Here is a 17283-nt window from a genome sequence, read left to right as displayed (position 1 = left end):
AAAAATGATTCATCATTTGCTTGAAAACGCTCACACGTATTTTTTTCTAATTTTGCCTGCAAGTTGTCAAGACTGAGTCGTTTAAATCCCTAGAGTTTGGCGTAAAGGATCTAAGTAGATTTCGAGATAATGGAAAATGTGTAAATGAGAGGCTTTGCGCTACCGTTGCTATGGTAACAACTGTTGCTTAAAAACTGATGAAAAAATAACTTTGATCATATGTTGAAATGGGATTGATTATGATTTAGTGTGAGTGATTATGATCTCGGAATAGTTTTGTAAAGCAGATGAAAGCAATTGTTAAAATTAAAGGTTTAAAGAAAACGATTACAAAACATGTTTGGACAGAGACTTCTGTCTTCTTGAGTTAGTTAATGTACAAAGCGTTGGAAGTTGAATTTTATAATAAGTAGACAAAAATGCTAATTATGATAAACGGTGACAAAATGAAAAGGAAACTTCCAACACTTTAAACATTAACTAACTGAAGATGACAGAAGTCACTGTCGAAACATGTTTTGTAAACTTAAAGGTTTTGTCGTTTTCTTTAAACTTTTCACTTGCCTTCTACTATCAAGACCCCAATTGTAGAATTTAAATGCAAGATACATGCTCGAGAAACAAACATTGATTGAAGCGCTCATTTATAATTAAATATTCTACAATTTCCCTTAATTGTATATACAATTGAGGTTTGATGACTATAGTCAACATATTGCAATTTACACCACGAACGCGACTTAGATGCCCCATTAAAATGAATTTTTGTTTCCGTGTTTTATAATGATACTCCATTAAAATGAATTTTTGTGTTCATGTTTTATAATTGCGCATTTATGAAAGACAAAATCTTTTGTGATATATAAACGTAGCAGAAATACATAAATTACGTTAAGTGCGTCAACATCACTCATTAGCAAACGCTTGTTTTGGAAAGCAGGTCGCCAGTCTTTCCATTTGCGAAACCTAACTCTCATGAACTATACTTTAATTTGAATTTAAGGGAGATACTTAGGAAACAGGTGTTTTTTGTGTGCTTCAGTGGATGTTACCTGGATAACAGGGCACTTCTCTGCTAATTTTAATCGAGCAACGAGTTAATGAACGCACTGCCTTGAGATTCACATCCGGACAGGAATAAATATCAGAAGGTATAAAAACTTTTATTGCACTCTTCATTGTTACCATCGACTTTATATATAAAAATACATAAAATTAACTAAAAATTATTTTTGGTTTACAATTATTATGATTTAATGCCTTCCTGTTTATAAGAGAAGTAATTTATTTTAATTAGCTTCACATATTAAGAAAAATTTCTTAGACCTTTATTTTTACACATTTTTTGTTCTCGCCGGAGCTAACCGCCGTAAGGCAGAGATTTCCCTGAGATTGCCTGAAAAAGCTTTTTGTGTGTGTTTGTTCTTTGAATTTGAAAGTTAAACTTTTCGACATTTTTTCGGAATATTTTCGTTCTCTTGTAATCAAGAGAGAAACGAGGCATATTTGGTTACAATGCCGACAAAAAAAAAGCATTTCTGCCGCCCCCTTTTAAAACATTTTTGACCACGAAATGTTCAGTACAACGCTTAGATACCATTCTTATAACTTCTACGACGTTTTCCTCAAAACGGTTTTTGAGAAATGATTTCCCAGAGATTATTAGACCATTAAATTCGGTTAAATTTTCGATGTTAGTTGTTTTGAATGAGTTGTGTGAAATAGGTGATGGCTTTTCCCGTGTGACGCATAATAAGGAAATAGAGCGCTTCTTTGTCTTTCCGTGTTAATTTGAGTCAGTCACCATTACAATCATCTGCAGCATTTCAGAAATTGAGTAAGGAAACTATCTAGCGGGTGGTCAAACGGCTCAACGAAACTCGTGATCCCCGAACGACGATAGTTTGGTGTAAGCCATTAGCGTCAGGAACCTACCGAATGTAAACACTGCAAACATGACGACGCGTTAAGTTACAAAACTTCGCATGGATGAATTTTTCGCGGCGAAAGAAAGCGGAAGCCTGCTCCGTTTTCCTTCAATTGTTGGAAGAACTAACTGAAAATAAATCTGGAGAGCGCTGACGGAGAGAACAGCTGACCGAAGAGCTATCATCAGCTATCATGCGCGTGATTCAACGGGAAAAACTATCATAAAGAATTCCAACCCAAAATATTTTGTGATATATTAACGTAGCAGAAATACATAAATTACGTCAAGTACGTCAATATCACTTATTAGCAAACACTTGTTTTGGAGAGCAGGTTGCCAGTCTTTCCATATCCGAAACCTAACTCTTATGAACTATACTTTAATTTGCATTTAAGGAAGATATTTAAGAAACAGGTGTTTTTTTTTGTGTGCTTCAGTGGATGTTAACTGGATAACAGGGCACTTCTCTGCTAATTCTAAGCGAGCAACGAGTTAATAAACGCACTGCCTTGAGATCCATATCCGGACAGGAATAAATATCGGAAGGTATAAACTTTTATTGCCCTATTTCGTAGTGGATATCGGTTTGATATATGATTGTGTTGTGTTTTGTTTTTGTTTGTTTGTTTTTTTTTTATAGAGAGAGAGAGTTTTCTTTTATGATGATTCAAGTGGATTTATAAGTGGAGTAATTTAGTTTAATTCTTTACTTTTACATAGTTTTTGATTTTGTTCGCAAGACCGTACGCCGTAAGGCAAAGTTTCACTTGAAATTGCCCCTAAAAGCGTTGTTGTGTGCGTGTATGTTCTGTGGAATTGAAAGTCAATCATTTTGACTTTTTTTCGGGATATTTTCAATTCTTATGTAATCTAGAGGGATGCGTGGCAGATCTGGTTACAATACCAGCGAAAATAGCATTTCTGCTACCCTTTTCAAAACATTTTTGACGACAAATTGTCCAGAACAACGCTAAGATACCATTCTCCTAACTTTAATGACATTTTCTTAAAAGTGGTCTTTGAGTCAAGATTTCTCAAGCCTAATTTAACCGATTAAATTCGATTCAATTTTCGGTGTTAGTTGTTTTGAATGAGTTGTGTGGAATAGATGATGGATTTTCCCGTATGACGCTTAGTTAGGAATAAGATCGCATCTTATATTGAGTTAGTCGCCATTACAATTATCTGCAACAATTTAGAAATTCCCTGAATTAAAGCATCAGGCAACCTTCCTTAAAATATGTGAAAACATTTGTTTTCTCACTCCTTTTGTCTTTTCCCAAGTAACCTACTTCATGGAGAACATCAAACTACATTTGGCGTTTGGAAGTTAAATTTATTTCATTTCCTTTCGTATTCAAACTTTTTATAGATCCGTCATTTCCAACAGAAGTTGTTTTTTGGAAATGAGCCGTTTGTGCAAGAAACCGGTTGCGGCATTTTGACTTCAATATCCTGAGTTGTTAACTTTAAAAGTGAATATTTCTGGCCTGTTTCTTAAGGATCTCAGCAAGTGTTAAACCATTCTACCCAAATGAGAGTTGTGTTCGTGTTGGGTTTTGCCGTCGTTAAATCAGCAATGAACAAGGGGAAAAGGTTCAAGTATTATTCATATGTGGGGCCAGCTTGATTATGGGTGTGTCTCGTCAGAAATAATTGACATTTTACTCCGGATAAATACAATTGAACGCCCTCTTTTGCCCAAGTTTAGAAAGTTCAGTAGTTTGTTTATATGTTTTTTTATTCGTCATACATTTGGCGATTTGCATAATAAAGTAATGTGTATTATTTGGGTTTTGTCTTCGATCTGAAAAATATTCTATGAACACAATGGCTGAAGATAGAACGACTGGGGTTAACTCTTAACAGGAGCCCAGGTTGATGAGCAATCAGTTCAGTTTGTAATCCACAAGTCGTTGATCATTTTGGAAGCATAGTCCTCACTAAGGTATAAAACAGTTTTGTACCAATATTCCATCATTCTCATACCACATAATACTGAGCGAATACCTGCATAAGTCACACACGTAAACTGTTCTGACTTTGATGTGGAGGCTTCGTCAATGACATAGTTTATCGGGGGACTGGTTATGAAACCTTACCATGAAAACAATGGTGCCGCAATTTATGTTAGAAGGGTCGCGACCGTGCACAGTCCTTTGTTTTAATTGTCAAACTACAGTCAAACATCTTAACAGAAATCTTTCTATTGGTCAGTTGCTCCAACGCATTTCACAAGATCTATTGTGGTTTGTGCATCGTCAAGGCCAAACACAGATAACAAAAATATACAACAAAGGAGTTTGTCAGGCCTCAAAACCATTGCCTTTGAATGACTATGGCAATGAGCAGACCCAAGGGCGGAACTCCACATTCAACAATTATCCTGCCAAATGGTATGGAATATCGCCAGATAGTTGGCCGAAGAAGCCTTAGGCTGAATTGGCTAAATTCAAGGGTTATTGAGTAGGGTAATTGCTTAATTATTCAACATACTGATAACAAAGCATTGTTTGGGCAGAAAAGCTGGAGTTAGTTTTTATTTGTTACATTCTTCTCCGCGACACAAGAGATTACGTATATTTAACAATTATCCTGCGAACTCGCACAGAAAATCGGCTGATACTTAGCCGAAGAGGCCGTAGGCCGAGTTGGCTAAAATTTGGGGGTGTTCTGCAAGACTGAGTAGGATAATTGTTCAATTATTCAACACATTGACACAAAGTGACTCGATAAAAGAAAAACTCTTCACCTAGCCTCAAGAGACTTGAACTTGAACTTGAACATTAATATTCTTGTTATCTGTTGAACATTATATTTTGACCTGATGATGGTGTCATGAGGACACCGAATAAACGTTGTAAATATGATTCTACCCCTAATTTTCATAATCAAATTGATAGCAAAGCACAATTTATTTGCAAAGGATGTCTGTTGACTACGGACGACGTATATTCAGTGCACTTGTGCAGTGTTACAATGTGTTGAATAACAATGCAGAATACCTGACGAGTATTGAGTCTACGATGGTGATGTTTGAACAGCGTTGCCATGTTTTGAACAATAAGGCGGGATGTGAGGAGGGGAGTTCTGTGCGAAAGAGGTCATTTGACAGCTTTCTTTACATGAATCATCAAGGTCTGCAGACAATATCAGAGAGTTTAAGAAGCTACTACGGCGACGGCAACGAGAACGTCACAACACAATAGAGTTAATGAGAAAACAAAGTGGATAGCCACATTGTACAAAATGGTGTTATATGCCATATTGTTTGTTTTTATTGTTGTTCTAATAGCGTTTGTTTCATGATTTTTTTTTTTGAGGATCTATGAATGACCGCGAGGAAAATCAACTTTAAATGTCTCACATCTGTTTACCAACAGCAGAGTCACTTTTGATCAAAATGGACGAAAGAAAAGTCTTCCACATCGCAGTTCTGCTTTTCCTCAGCCAAATGTTCCGCCGAACAGATAGCCAATGTACTCCCGTTGGATCTGAGAAATCTGTCTCGGGGTGGAGACTAAACCGTCACACCTATAAGACGATGATGGCAAAACTCGGACTTGAGTGTGCGCTTGTCTGCCGACAGGAAGACAGATGCCAAAGCATTAATTTTGTCATGTCCGTTGGCATGTGTGAATTTAATGATAGAACAAAGGAAGCCGCAAGACCCGAGGATTTCGTTCCTGATCCTGATAGTTATTATTACAGACGAGACATGAAAAGAGGTAAGATGGTGCAGAAAACAAAAATAAATAAGAGACCATAAAAAGAGTATTTATACCTCAGACAAGAGGCGCTTTCTATTTAGCCAAAATTTTTCGATCTACCAGATCCAGAAGATACTAATTGTGTTGTCGTAACGCTATCTAGAAAGGCGGAGCAAGGAAGGAGTTAGGAGGCGATTCTAATCGCGTAGAATTTGAATGTTTATAATTTTGTTTATATCCTAACAAGGGCTTCAAGACTTGGAGCCTTTTTCAAAAATTTAAGTCGGAACAACCTGGTATGATAGGCCAGTGTTCATTAAATTTTATGTTATACTACGGTAATCAAATTTTAAAGGGCATGTTTTCATAAATTGAAATATTCCTGTTTTCAATGAATAAAAATAACTCTCTTCTTCGGTGACTCTCATGCTTTGAGATGATTTTAGGCTTCCTCTATTGGTTATGACTACGTTTTGGTCAATTTTGTCAACTTTGTGAAGTTTGGGGAAAATTCAGAACTCCAATATTGTAGATTATTTTCTATTACTGTGCAATACCATCAGGACACTAGGAAATTACAGTTCAGTACAACTTTTGGTATATCAAAGAATACACAATGGCTCTTCATTCTTGTCATTGGCTTATTTTCCTATCCAGTTCCCCTCGGTTCCATTCCTGAGCTGCCAGCTGAAACATGTAAACAGATTAAAGCAAGTGAAGGAGAAGTGGTCAGCGGCAAATACTGGTTTTCTACTATAAAATCTGGCAGATCTGTACTTGCTCACTGTAACATGAAGACAGAGGGTAAGTTCAGCTTTTGATAGTTTGTTTTTGGTTAGTTAACTGGTTTGTTGGTCAGTTGGTTGGTTGGTGAGTATGTGAGTGGGCGCGTGTACGAGCGAGAGCTAGAGAAAGGCACAAAGAAATAGTTCAAACAGAGTCAGTGAGTCAACTAGTAAGGCCTTGCCTGGAAAAATAATTTTTTGCGCTTGACACAAAAAAATGGATAAAAATTTAAACTCTGTAGCGTGTGTTAGAGTGCTAAAGTGAACCCTTGAAATTTCCTATTGAGTGTGAGCACTATTCAGAAAATGGGAGACCACACGAGGCAAAGAAAAAATCTGCGACCTGGGTGGGAATCGAACCCACGTCCTCAGGATTTGATCAACCATTTCTCTACCGACTGCACCACCAGTTTACTTTCTCCTCTGTCTGTTTGGCCCTAAGGTGGTAAATAAAATACCATTTTGTTTTACCTAATCTCTACGTTTCTCATGGGATGGTACAAAACAGGCCATTCATGTGAAAATGACTTTTATGCGCTCGTAAATTGACCTTTTAAAACTACTTAATTGTTGTGTTATTTCAATACACTTACAAAACTTCATTTTCATTTGCATGCATGTTTGGTTTGCAACCGAAGACAAAAACTTTAATATTTGGTTTTTCATCGTTGTCTTCTACTCAGACATTGACGAGTGCACTGCCTCTTCTGCCGTTTGTGACGTCAATGCTATCTGCACCAATACTCGTGGATCTTATCGTTGTGCATGCAAGGGTGGATTTTCTGGCGATGGTAAAACATGCAAAGGTAGGTTTAGGGTTTCACTTAGCGTCCGCTAGATTATTATTATTATTATTATTATCATTATTATTATTATTATTATTATCATTATTATTATTATTATTATTATTATTATTATTTTTATTATTATTATTATTATTATTATCGTTACCAACGACGCACTAAACAATTCAAAAAGACGAGTCATGGGGATTGATGAAACCTTTTCTTTGCTGATTCCCTAAAATGATTACACTGTTAATGTGTTAGCTCCCCGATTCTAAACTTAGAAATCGTACGACCTTAACATTACATAAACAATAATGATATTTGTTTTTCATCGTTGTCTTCTACTCAGACATTGACGAGTGCACTGCCTCTTCTGCCGTTTGTGACGTCAATGCTATCTGCACCAATACTCGTGGATCTTATCGTTGTGCATGCAAGGGTGGATTTTCTGGCGATGGTAAAACATGCAAAGGTAGGTTTAGGGTTTCACTTTGCGTCCGCTAGATTATTATTATTATTATTATTATTATTATTATTATTATTATTATTATTATTATTATTATCATTATTATTATTATTATTATTATTATTATTATTATTATTATCGTTAACAACGACGCACTAAACAATTCAAAAAGACGAGTCATGGGGATTGATGAAACCTTTTCTTTGCTGATTCCCTAAAATGATTACACTGTTAATGTGTTAGCTCCCCGATTCTAAACTTAGAAATCGTACGACCTTAACATTACATAAACAATAATATTTGTTTTTCATCGTTGTCTTCTACTCAGACATTGACGAGTGCACTGCCTCTTCTGCCGTTTGTGACGTCAATGCTATCTGCACCAATACTCGTGGATCTTATCGTTGTGCATGCAAGGGTGGATTTTCTGGCGATGGTAAAACATGCAAAGGTAGGTTTAGGGTTTCACTTTGCGTCCGCTAGATTATTATTATTATTATTATTATTATTATTATTATTATTATTATTATTATTATTATTATTATTATCGTTAACAACGACGCACTAAACAATTCAAAAAGACGAGTCATGGGGATTGATGAAACCTTTTCTTTGCTGATTCCCTAAAATGATTACACTGTTAATGTGTTAGCTCCCCGATTCTAAACTTAGAAATCGTACGACCTTAACATTACATAAACAATAATGATATTTGTTTTTCATCGTTGTCTTCTACTCAGACATTGACGAGTGCACTGCCACTCCGTCCCTTTGTGATGTCAATGCCACCTGCACCAACACTCGTGGTTCTTATCGTTGTGCATGCAAGGGTGGATTTTCTGGCGATGGTAAAACTTGCAAAGGTTGGTTTACCGTTTAATTTTACGCTTGCTTGATTATCGTTTCCAATAACTCACTAGACAATTCACTAATGACGCAAATGATGGATTAGAAAATTAACTCTGTAGTGCGTATTTGAGTGCTAAAGTGGACGGGAATCGAACCCACTTCCTCTGGATTTGGTTAACTATTTCTCTATCGACTGATCTTTGAGGCTAGAGTAGTTACTCCACCAGTTTACTCTCTCCTCTCATTGTTTCGCCCTGAGGAGATAATTAAATACCATTATCTAATACCTTCGTTTCCTTGACAAAACGTGCTATTTCTGTGAAAATGACTTTTAGGCCCGTGTGAATGAGCCTATTAAGACTACTTAATTGTTGTCTTATTTCAAAACACTTACAAAAGATCATTTTTACTTGCTTATGTTTCGTTTGTGACCAAAGACTAAAACAAACTTTAATTGTTTTTCTTTTTTCACGTTATGTTTTCATCGTTGTCTCCTTCCCAGACATTGACGAGTGCACTGCCTCTTCTTCCGTTTGTGATGTCAATGCCATCTGCACCAATACTCGTGGGTCTTATCGTTGTGCATGCAAGGGTGGATATTCTGGCGATGGGAAAACTTGCACAGGTAGGTTTAGGGTTTCACTTTACGCTTGCTCGATCATCGTTTCCAATAACTTACTAGACAATTCACTAATGACACAAATGATGGGTTAGAAAATTTACTCTGTAGTTAGAGTGCTAAAGTAAACCCATGAATTTTCTTATACTAAGTTTGGGCACTATTCAGTAGATGGGAGACCAGAAGAAGCTGTAATAAATTGAACTGTGGGTTTATTGACACAAACTCGCAGTAGTGCTCGGAATACAACGAGCAGCCATCTTGGAACACATGGAATACTAATGCGCTCGGACCAGGCCTTTTACGGTCATGAACATAGGTCCGTACTATGACATCCCCCTCTAACAAAACAACATAATAAATGCCTGCTGAATAGGCATATGTGTCCGACGAATTAATATGAACAACGGCTGTCCAATGTTTTTTAACGCGGAAGATGACAGATAATGTCAAAATAACAGGAACAGTTAAGAGCAGGTTTGCTCTAGAAATATAACTACTAACTGTCACGATTACTGTTTAATGTCACTTCAAATGAAGTCTTAATCCTTGAACTTGACTGGCACCTGAGTCATCCGTCCTGACCTTGTCACCTGGCTTCTTGGCTGATATGAAAGTTTTCCTCCCTTCACGACAATGACTTCAGTTCCTGGCCTTGGCTGAGGTGGATTCCCTGGTTTTGGATCCTTGACTGGTGAAGGTGCTACGACAGTGACCTTTGGTTGTGAAGCTGGGGTAACTAGATCGGGGTCACTGTCCGCATTACTCAGTAGCAGGTGGTTCAGTTGGGAGATCCAACACTGATTCGGGTAGTACACTAGAGGGGGGTGGTGATGAATGGCATTCCTTCGTCTGTGTAGGTGGAACCTTGTTAGTGCCCCGTGGCCGCAAGTGCTCTCTTGTTCTCTGGTAAAGTTTGCCGTTCTTTTCGACGATATACGTTCTCGGCTCACGGTTAGGATGTGGATGGCTGAATATCTTGCCTGGTTCCCAAATATGCTTGTGCGAGTTCCATATATACACTGGTTCTGAGGTGTCAAGAACTCGTTTGTCGCGGCTGGCCCTTCTGTTGTAGTAATCTGCTTGCCTTGTTTGTTTTCGCAGGTTAGCTTCTTGGTGCTCATCGTTGTTGGGATGTTTTGATTGGAGAGCAGACTTGCTGTTTGGTAGAAGTGACCTGGGTTTGCGTCCATAAAGAAGCTCATAAGGCGACGGAAGTTGATCATCCAGAGGAGTTATTCTGTACATCCAGAGGGCGGTGTCTAGACACTGCTTACACTCTATTGCTTTCTTCCAAAGGGACTTGCAAGTGCCAACACTCTTTTCTGCAATGCTGTTTGTCTGGTGGTGGTATGGTGAGCTGAAGGTTAAAGTAATACCACTCTGCTCGCATTTCTTCGTAAACTCCTCGCTGACGTATTGGCCCCCAAAGTCGGCGGTTATCATGGACGGTAGACCATATTCGGCAAGAACGCTGGTAAAGTGATTGGAGATAGTTGCTGCAGACATGTCTTTCAGCGGTCTGATGACAGGGAACCTCGAGTAATAGTCAACGATAATCAGGTACTTTGATCCGTTGAACTGGAAGATATCCGACCCAAGCTTTTCCCATGGTCTTGTCGGTAAATCAGGCTGCATGGCTGGAAGTTTTGGTTGCGCTGGTTGGTATTTGTTGCATAATTCACAGTTTTTCACTATTTGGCGAATGTCACTTGTAATGCCAGGCCGGAATACTGATTGTCTGGCTAAAAGCAAACATTTAGTTTCTCCTTGATGACCAGTGTGTTGACTCCAACACTTGAGCCCGAAGAGACTCTGGTATAACTACTCTGTCTCCTTTGAGTATCAAGCCATCTTCCAGGAGTAAGTCACACCTAAAGTTCCAGTAGTCCCATAGTTGCTCTGGACACTGCTTCCTATAACTTGGCCATCCATTGTAAATGGTGTCCCTCAACAAGTACAAAGTTGGGTTCTTTCTTATTGCAGACTTCACTGAGTCCATGCTAATAGGGCACGACTTGTCTGTGACGAAATGGATACTGTAGCCAGGAGCACAGCTTTCACTTTCTTGACTTCCCAGTTCATGTATACCCTTCTTGAAGCATACCCGTGACAATGCATCGGCAACAGGGATGGTTTCACCGCGCCTGTACCTGACTTCCACATCAAATCTCATGCATCGAAGCAGCAGTCTTTGCAATCGTGCTGGTGCTTCTGCAATATTCTTCTTGAAGATCTGTTCGAGTGGTGAGTGGTCAGTTTCAACCAGGGTATGTCTCCCTAATAAGTAGTACTCAAATTTCTCGAGACCGAACATCACAGCCAAGCATTCTCGTTCGATGTTGGAGTACCTGGACTCAGCATCAGTAAGCGATCTCGACGCCATAGCAACGATCCTTTCGTTGCCATCGGCATCAACTTGTCTTATCCAGGCTCCTAATCCTTCTTGGCTAGCATTACACTGAAGAATGGTTGTCGTTGCTGGATAAGAGTCGTAGTAGGATAGAACCTGAGCTGAGCAGAGTTCCTTCTTGATCTTATCCAGCGCAGTTTGATGGTGCAGCTCCCATCTGAAGTGGATGTTCTTCTTTGTAAGCTCACGCAGGGGTGCTGTAAGCTCTGCGATCTTGGCTGAGAAACGGTTGAGGTATGTAATCAGTCCCAGTAGAGATAGAAGCTCTTTGGTATTAGACGGTGCAGAAATGTTCTTGATAGCCTCCAACTTGTCTGCTGCAGGACAAATGCCTTCTTGTGTCAATGTGTGACCATAAAAGTTGACACTCGGTTGCTTAAACTGTAGTTTTGCAGAGTTGAGGCTCACATTGTTTGCGCGAGTGGCTTCAAGCATGTTGACAAACGCTTGGTCATGCTCCTCTTCCGTAGAGCCATAAATGATGATGTCATCAGCTATCCCAGTAACATTGGGAATGTTTCTGTAGATGTCATCTAACTTTCGCTGGAAAATGTCCTGGGACACGACCACACCAAATGGTAAACGCTTAAAACGGTAGCGACCAAAAGGTGTGTTAAACGTACATGAGTCACTGTCACTTGAGGAATCACAAGAATCACTGGTTTCGTCTTCTCCATCATCATGCAGATGGATGTCCTGACCGCTGTAATCTGGACTTTGTACAATTTCATTCACTTGTTTGAGGCGCTTTTTCATGCAGACCTTCTGAAAGTGCCCCACTTTCTTGCAGTACTGGCACTTGGCATGGATTGCCGGGCATGTGGCATCAACGTCATGCTTATTTCCACATCTAAAGCAGCCACTGTACTTGAATTTGAACTTTGGTTTACTAGTAGATGAACCATGGGGCTTGAAAGTATTGCTTGAACGAGTCATCTTTGTGCTACTCGGTTGTTTTGAGGCTATCAGGGTATTTGCCTTCTTTTTGCTCCTAACAGCATGTAACTCAGAGCTTTGATCTCCCTGTTTAATTGCTTGCATCTGTGCCCTGGTGCTTTCGTCAGTTTTGGCAAGATCCTAGACTTGCTGAAAAGTTAGCGAATTTCCTTTAGAGATGGCATCCTTCCTGACTTTATCCGATTTCACCACAAAAACCAACGTGTCTCGAAGTGTTTCTTCCTTGAATGCAGTGTCGTATCCGCTATCATCGATAAGGATGCGTGCTTTAGTTAGGAATTCTTCTAAAGGCATGTCCTCTTGCTTTAGGCATCTTAACTGGTACCTTGACAGGATTTGATTACTTTGAGGTTTTGTGTATGCCTCCAATTTTCCAAAGATTGGATCAAGCTTCAGCTTGTCATCCTCACTGGCCCATGATGCAGTGTTGTAAATTTCTAGGCCTTTGTCACCGGCCCAAAGTAAAAGGAATCTTGCCTTCTTATCTTCCGGCTTGTTTGAAAGCGGCCCGTCAAAAACAAGATTACATTTCTGCTTGAACAGTTTGAATCTCTTGTGAAGATCTCCAGGAGTTGCCCAATCCATTGAAGGGGCTGTAAATTTATCCATGGTTATTGTTTAAGACGTAGCACTTGTATGATGTAGTGACTGGAAGCCAGTACTTGAACTGATAGCAACTTGAAATTTGAAACTTTGATGTTGAATATCGAGCGAGTTGAGTTTGGAACTTAAAAATTGAATGTCGAGCGATCAGAATTCGGCAAATACCTGGTTCGTTCGACTTGAAACGTTCCTTGTGAATTTCTTCTTGAATATATCCCACTTTCTGACACCATGTAATAAACTGAACTGTGGGTTTATTGACACAAACTCGCAGTAGTGCTCGGAATACAACGAGCAGCCATCTTGGAACACATGGAATACTAATGCGCTCGGACCAGGCCCTTTACGGCCATGAACATAGGTCCGTACTATGACAGAAGCAAAGTAAAAATCTTTGATATGAGGGAGGATCGACCCCACATTCTCTGGATTTCATCAAAATTCCTCTACCACCTGAGCTCTGACGCTGCAGTTGCTCTTCCGCCAGTTTACTCCCTCGTCTCTCTGTTTGGTTCAAAGTAGGGAAATAAGATACCATTTTGTTTTTCATCATCTTCGTTTCCATGAGATGGTAAAAAACGGGCCATTCATGTAAAAATTACCTTAATTTGCGAGTGAATGGACCTGTTAGAACTACTTAGTTGTTGTGTTATTTCAATACACTAACAAAATTTACATTAATATATCATTAATAAATAATATAATTAATATATAAAATACATCATTAATTGTTGTTTTGATGTCGTTGTTTTCTACTCAGACATTGACGAGTGCACCGCCTCTTCTCCCGTTTGTGTTGCCAATGCCATCTGCACCAATACTCCTGGGTCTTATCGCTGTACATGCAACGGTATATACTCTGGCGATGGTAAAACCTGCCAAGGTTGGTATAAGCTGTCACTTTGAGTTCGCTCGATTATCGTTAACAATGACGCACTAAACAATTCAAAAAGGCGAGTCATAGGAATTGATGAAACCCTTTCTTTGCTGATTCCCTAAAATGATTACACTGCCAATGTGATAGCTCGCCGATTCTAATCTTAGAAATCGTGCGACCTTAACATTACAGAAACACTTGTCATTTTCGCAACTTAAGGGGGTGGGGGGTGGGGGGTAGGGAAAAGTCGGCAAATTTTTACAACAAGCTTCCAAGTGTTTGCTCAGACCTTGCGTCAAAAATGTTCCAAACTATGTAACCCGACATGATATTATATACTTCTAACCCCCCCCCACCCCGTCACCTGTAATTTTGCCCCCCCCCCCGCAATTGGCCTAGTCGTAATAAATGGAAGCCTTCTTGCCATCTTGCTTGTTAATTGTACGTAACACTGTACACTTAGTACAATTATTCTAACACTGGGACTATTTAATTCTCTTTTTTGTAGGTTACCTGTGTATAACCGCCCGCTTTGCACAGGGAGGCTACAATCCTGGCCAAAAATACTGGGACGATTTGCAAAATTCATCACGAACTGTTCCTCGGCCCCCCCTCCCCCATGCAATGTTGATACCATGCTGTGTTTATCTACAGTCCGAATGATTCCAGTTGCTCTCAACATTGTTTGGGGGGAAGGGGGCTTTCCAAAAATTGCAAAGACAGCTTAATAAAAATGTCGAACACTGGCTTAAGATATGCAGAATGAAAATGTTAACTGACAATGCAATTTTGTGTACTGTCCCGGGAATTTTTGGCCAGGATTGTCTGAAAAAGTGGTTTTTTAAAAAACTAGTTATATCTTTAGAAAAGATAAATATTTCATGCGTATTATTGCTTATACATGAGGTTAAAGCTGTTTCAAGTCTCAAGGGTTACATACGGTCGCATTGTTTACTCGTCATGGAAAAGAGGACTTACACCGCGCGTTCTTGTCGTAAGGCTGACCGTGCGTATTTGCTAAGTGGAAACATTGGAATATAAGTTACTGGCGGTCAACCACGTCATATGGTGCGTATTTTTGCTTTGGGCAGTAATCAAGTCAAGAAAGTGACTCTTTACCCGTTGGGTAATCTTGGCACAAATAGCTTTAGCATGATCTCACCAAAATGCCAAACTGTGTCCGTATGTCCTTAGCGGGGGATCTCTGATGTACATTACGTAGACTGCATGGAAAGCATACGTATCCTCATAAACCGATATTTTGAGGAAGAAATTACAGCTAGAACGTTACTAGTGTAGCAAATTGTTGGTATAAAAATTTACGCGGGCGCTTTTAAGTGCTTTGGATGATAGTCCTATTGCGGTGATAGATAACATCGCACACCAGAATAGCAAAATAGTAGGGGGAATTGCTCTTGTTCCATTGTCGTGCTTTCCCTTCAAGACAATAGAACCAACTAGTAGCGTAAGAACCTCAAGTAACATCGTCACATTATTTCTTTAACGTGGTTGTAGCTTTTCACTCAAACGTAAGGGAAAATAACTGCACTTCATACAAAGTCCGCTCCCTTCAAAGCCAGTTAAGCTGTAAGTCACGCACTGCGTGACATTGAACTTGCTATTTTTCAATGCGTAACAGTTCTCGTGGTCATTTCTCGCTCATTCCAATCGTGTTGCAGGGAAGAAAATGGCTTGTTTCCAGGTAAACTTTTCTCCCAATGAAAGAAAGATTGTTTCCCCTTCTATTCTACCCCTTTTGATCACAGCATAAGTTCGTCTTAGTACTTTGGCAACATTTCTCACCCGTGTCACAATAAAAAATCTAAGCTAATTTGAAATTATTTTTACGTAATGGGGTGAGAAATGTTCGAAAATAGATTTACTCTGTGAAATGCATTTAGGAAAGCATTTCAGTATGGCGATCAAATGGTAAAGAAAGCCTTTACACGCTGCAAAAGGTAATAAAGTGCCAACAAACATCGCAAAATGACTTTTTAGTGGTGAGAAATGTAGGCGAGAAATGTTCGGACAAATGTTTTGATGACGTATTGCATCTGTTTTGAGTGGTCACGCAATACGCGCGATTTGGTAAAACAGCCACCGCTAAGAATTAAACGTTTCTGCTCTTAAAGTGATATTCGTCTCCAATAGTGGGAAAAGCGCCATCTCGTATTCTTTTAAAATTTGTGTCGGTGTTGTCAATGGCACCTGCCTTACGCAAAACTAAGAGGGCGTCGGAGGTCGCAAAAAGGTGTTCGTCTTTACATCCAACATCTCGGCTCCTAACCTCTCTGGGAACAGGCAGGTGGACTGCATCTAACTAAGGACCATCGCTGATAAGATATGCCCTCTCCATTTGCCTACAGTTTTCGAAAGATTTTTATCTCTGTCAGTGTTTCTATGTGCATACTTTACAAAATAACTACGCGCACGCATATCGACGTCTGAATAAAAATATCCATTCCTCATCTCTTATTCCAATATTCGCGACTGTAACTCGAACTTTCACTTTTTAAGGCGAGGTGATGATGGAAATGGCAATAACACTCTTGATTTTAAAAAAAGGAACTTCCAAATTGTCTTCAAAATGATATAATTTACCAATTTTAAAGCAACGCTAAAATCAGACAATCCTGGCCAAAAATACTGGGACGATTTGCAAAATTCATCACGAACTGTTCCTCGGCCCCCCCTCCCCCATGCAATGTTGATACCATGCTGTGTTTATCTACAGTCCGAATGATTCCAGTTGCTCTCAACATTGTTTGGGGGGAAGGGGGCTTTCCAAAAATTGCAAAGACAGCTTAATAAAAATGTCGAACACTGGCTTAAGATATGCAGAATGAAAATGTTAACTGACAATGCAATTTTGTGTACTGTCCCGGGAATTTTTGGCCAGGATTGTCTGAAAAAGTGGTTTTTTAAAAAACTAGTTATATCTTTAGAAAAGATAAATATTTCATGCGTATTATTGCTTATACATGAGGTTAAAGCTGTTTCAAGTCTCAAGGGTTACATACGGTCGCATTGTTTACTCGTCATGGAAAAGAGGACTTACACCGCGCGTTCTTGTCGTAAGGCTGACCGTGCGTATTTGCTAAGTGGAAACATTGGAATATAAGTTACTGGCGGTCAACCACGTCATATGGTGCGTATTTTTGCTTTGGGCAGTAATCAAGTCAAGAAAGTGACTCTTTACCCGTTGGGTAATCTTGGCACAAATAGCTTTAGCATGATCTCACCAAAATGCCAAACTGTGTCCGTATGTCCTTAGCGGGGGATCTCT

The 17283-nt window shown here is 39.3% G+C and overlaps 1 protein-coding gene across 1 annotated transcript; it reads left to right on the top strand.

Annotated features, from left to right (window-relative positions):
- Nucleotides 1–1060: 1060 nt before the first annotated feature.
- On the top strand, nt 1061–14003 carry LOC146447488 (uncharacterized; the record flags this gene model as incomplete). The annotated part of the gene is made up of 9 exons (XM_085102775.1): nt 1061–1151; nt 5314–5658; nt 6298–6444; nt 7109–7231; nt 7563–7685; nt 8008–8130; nt 8420–8542; nt 9031–9153; nt 13881–14003. Coding segments are annotated over exons 2-9 (1210 nt in total), but the record flags the coding sequence as incomplete, so codon positions are not given.
- Between the last annotated feature and the right edge of the window lie 3280 nt (nt 14004–17283).

The sequence above is a fragment of the Pavona decussata genome, unplaced genomic scaffold (assembly GCF_977016875.1).
Source record: "Pavona decussata unplaced genomic scaffold, jaPavDecu1.1 SCAFFOLD_2134, whole genome shotgun sequence".
NCBI classification, from domain to species: domain Eukaryota; kingdom Metazoa; phylum Cnidaria; class Anthozoa; order Scleractinia; family Agariciidae; genus Pavona; species Pavona decussata.
Note: the sequence above shows the minus strand (reverse complement) of the source record. Positions and strands in the feature narration are given on the sequence as shown.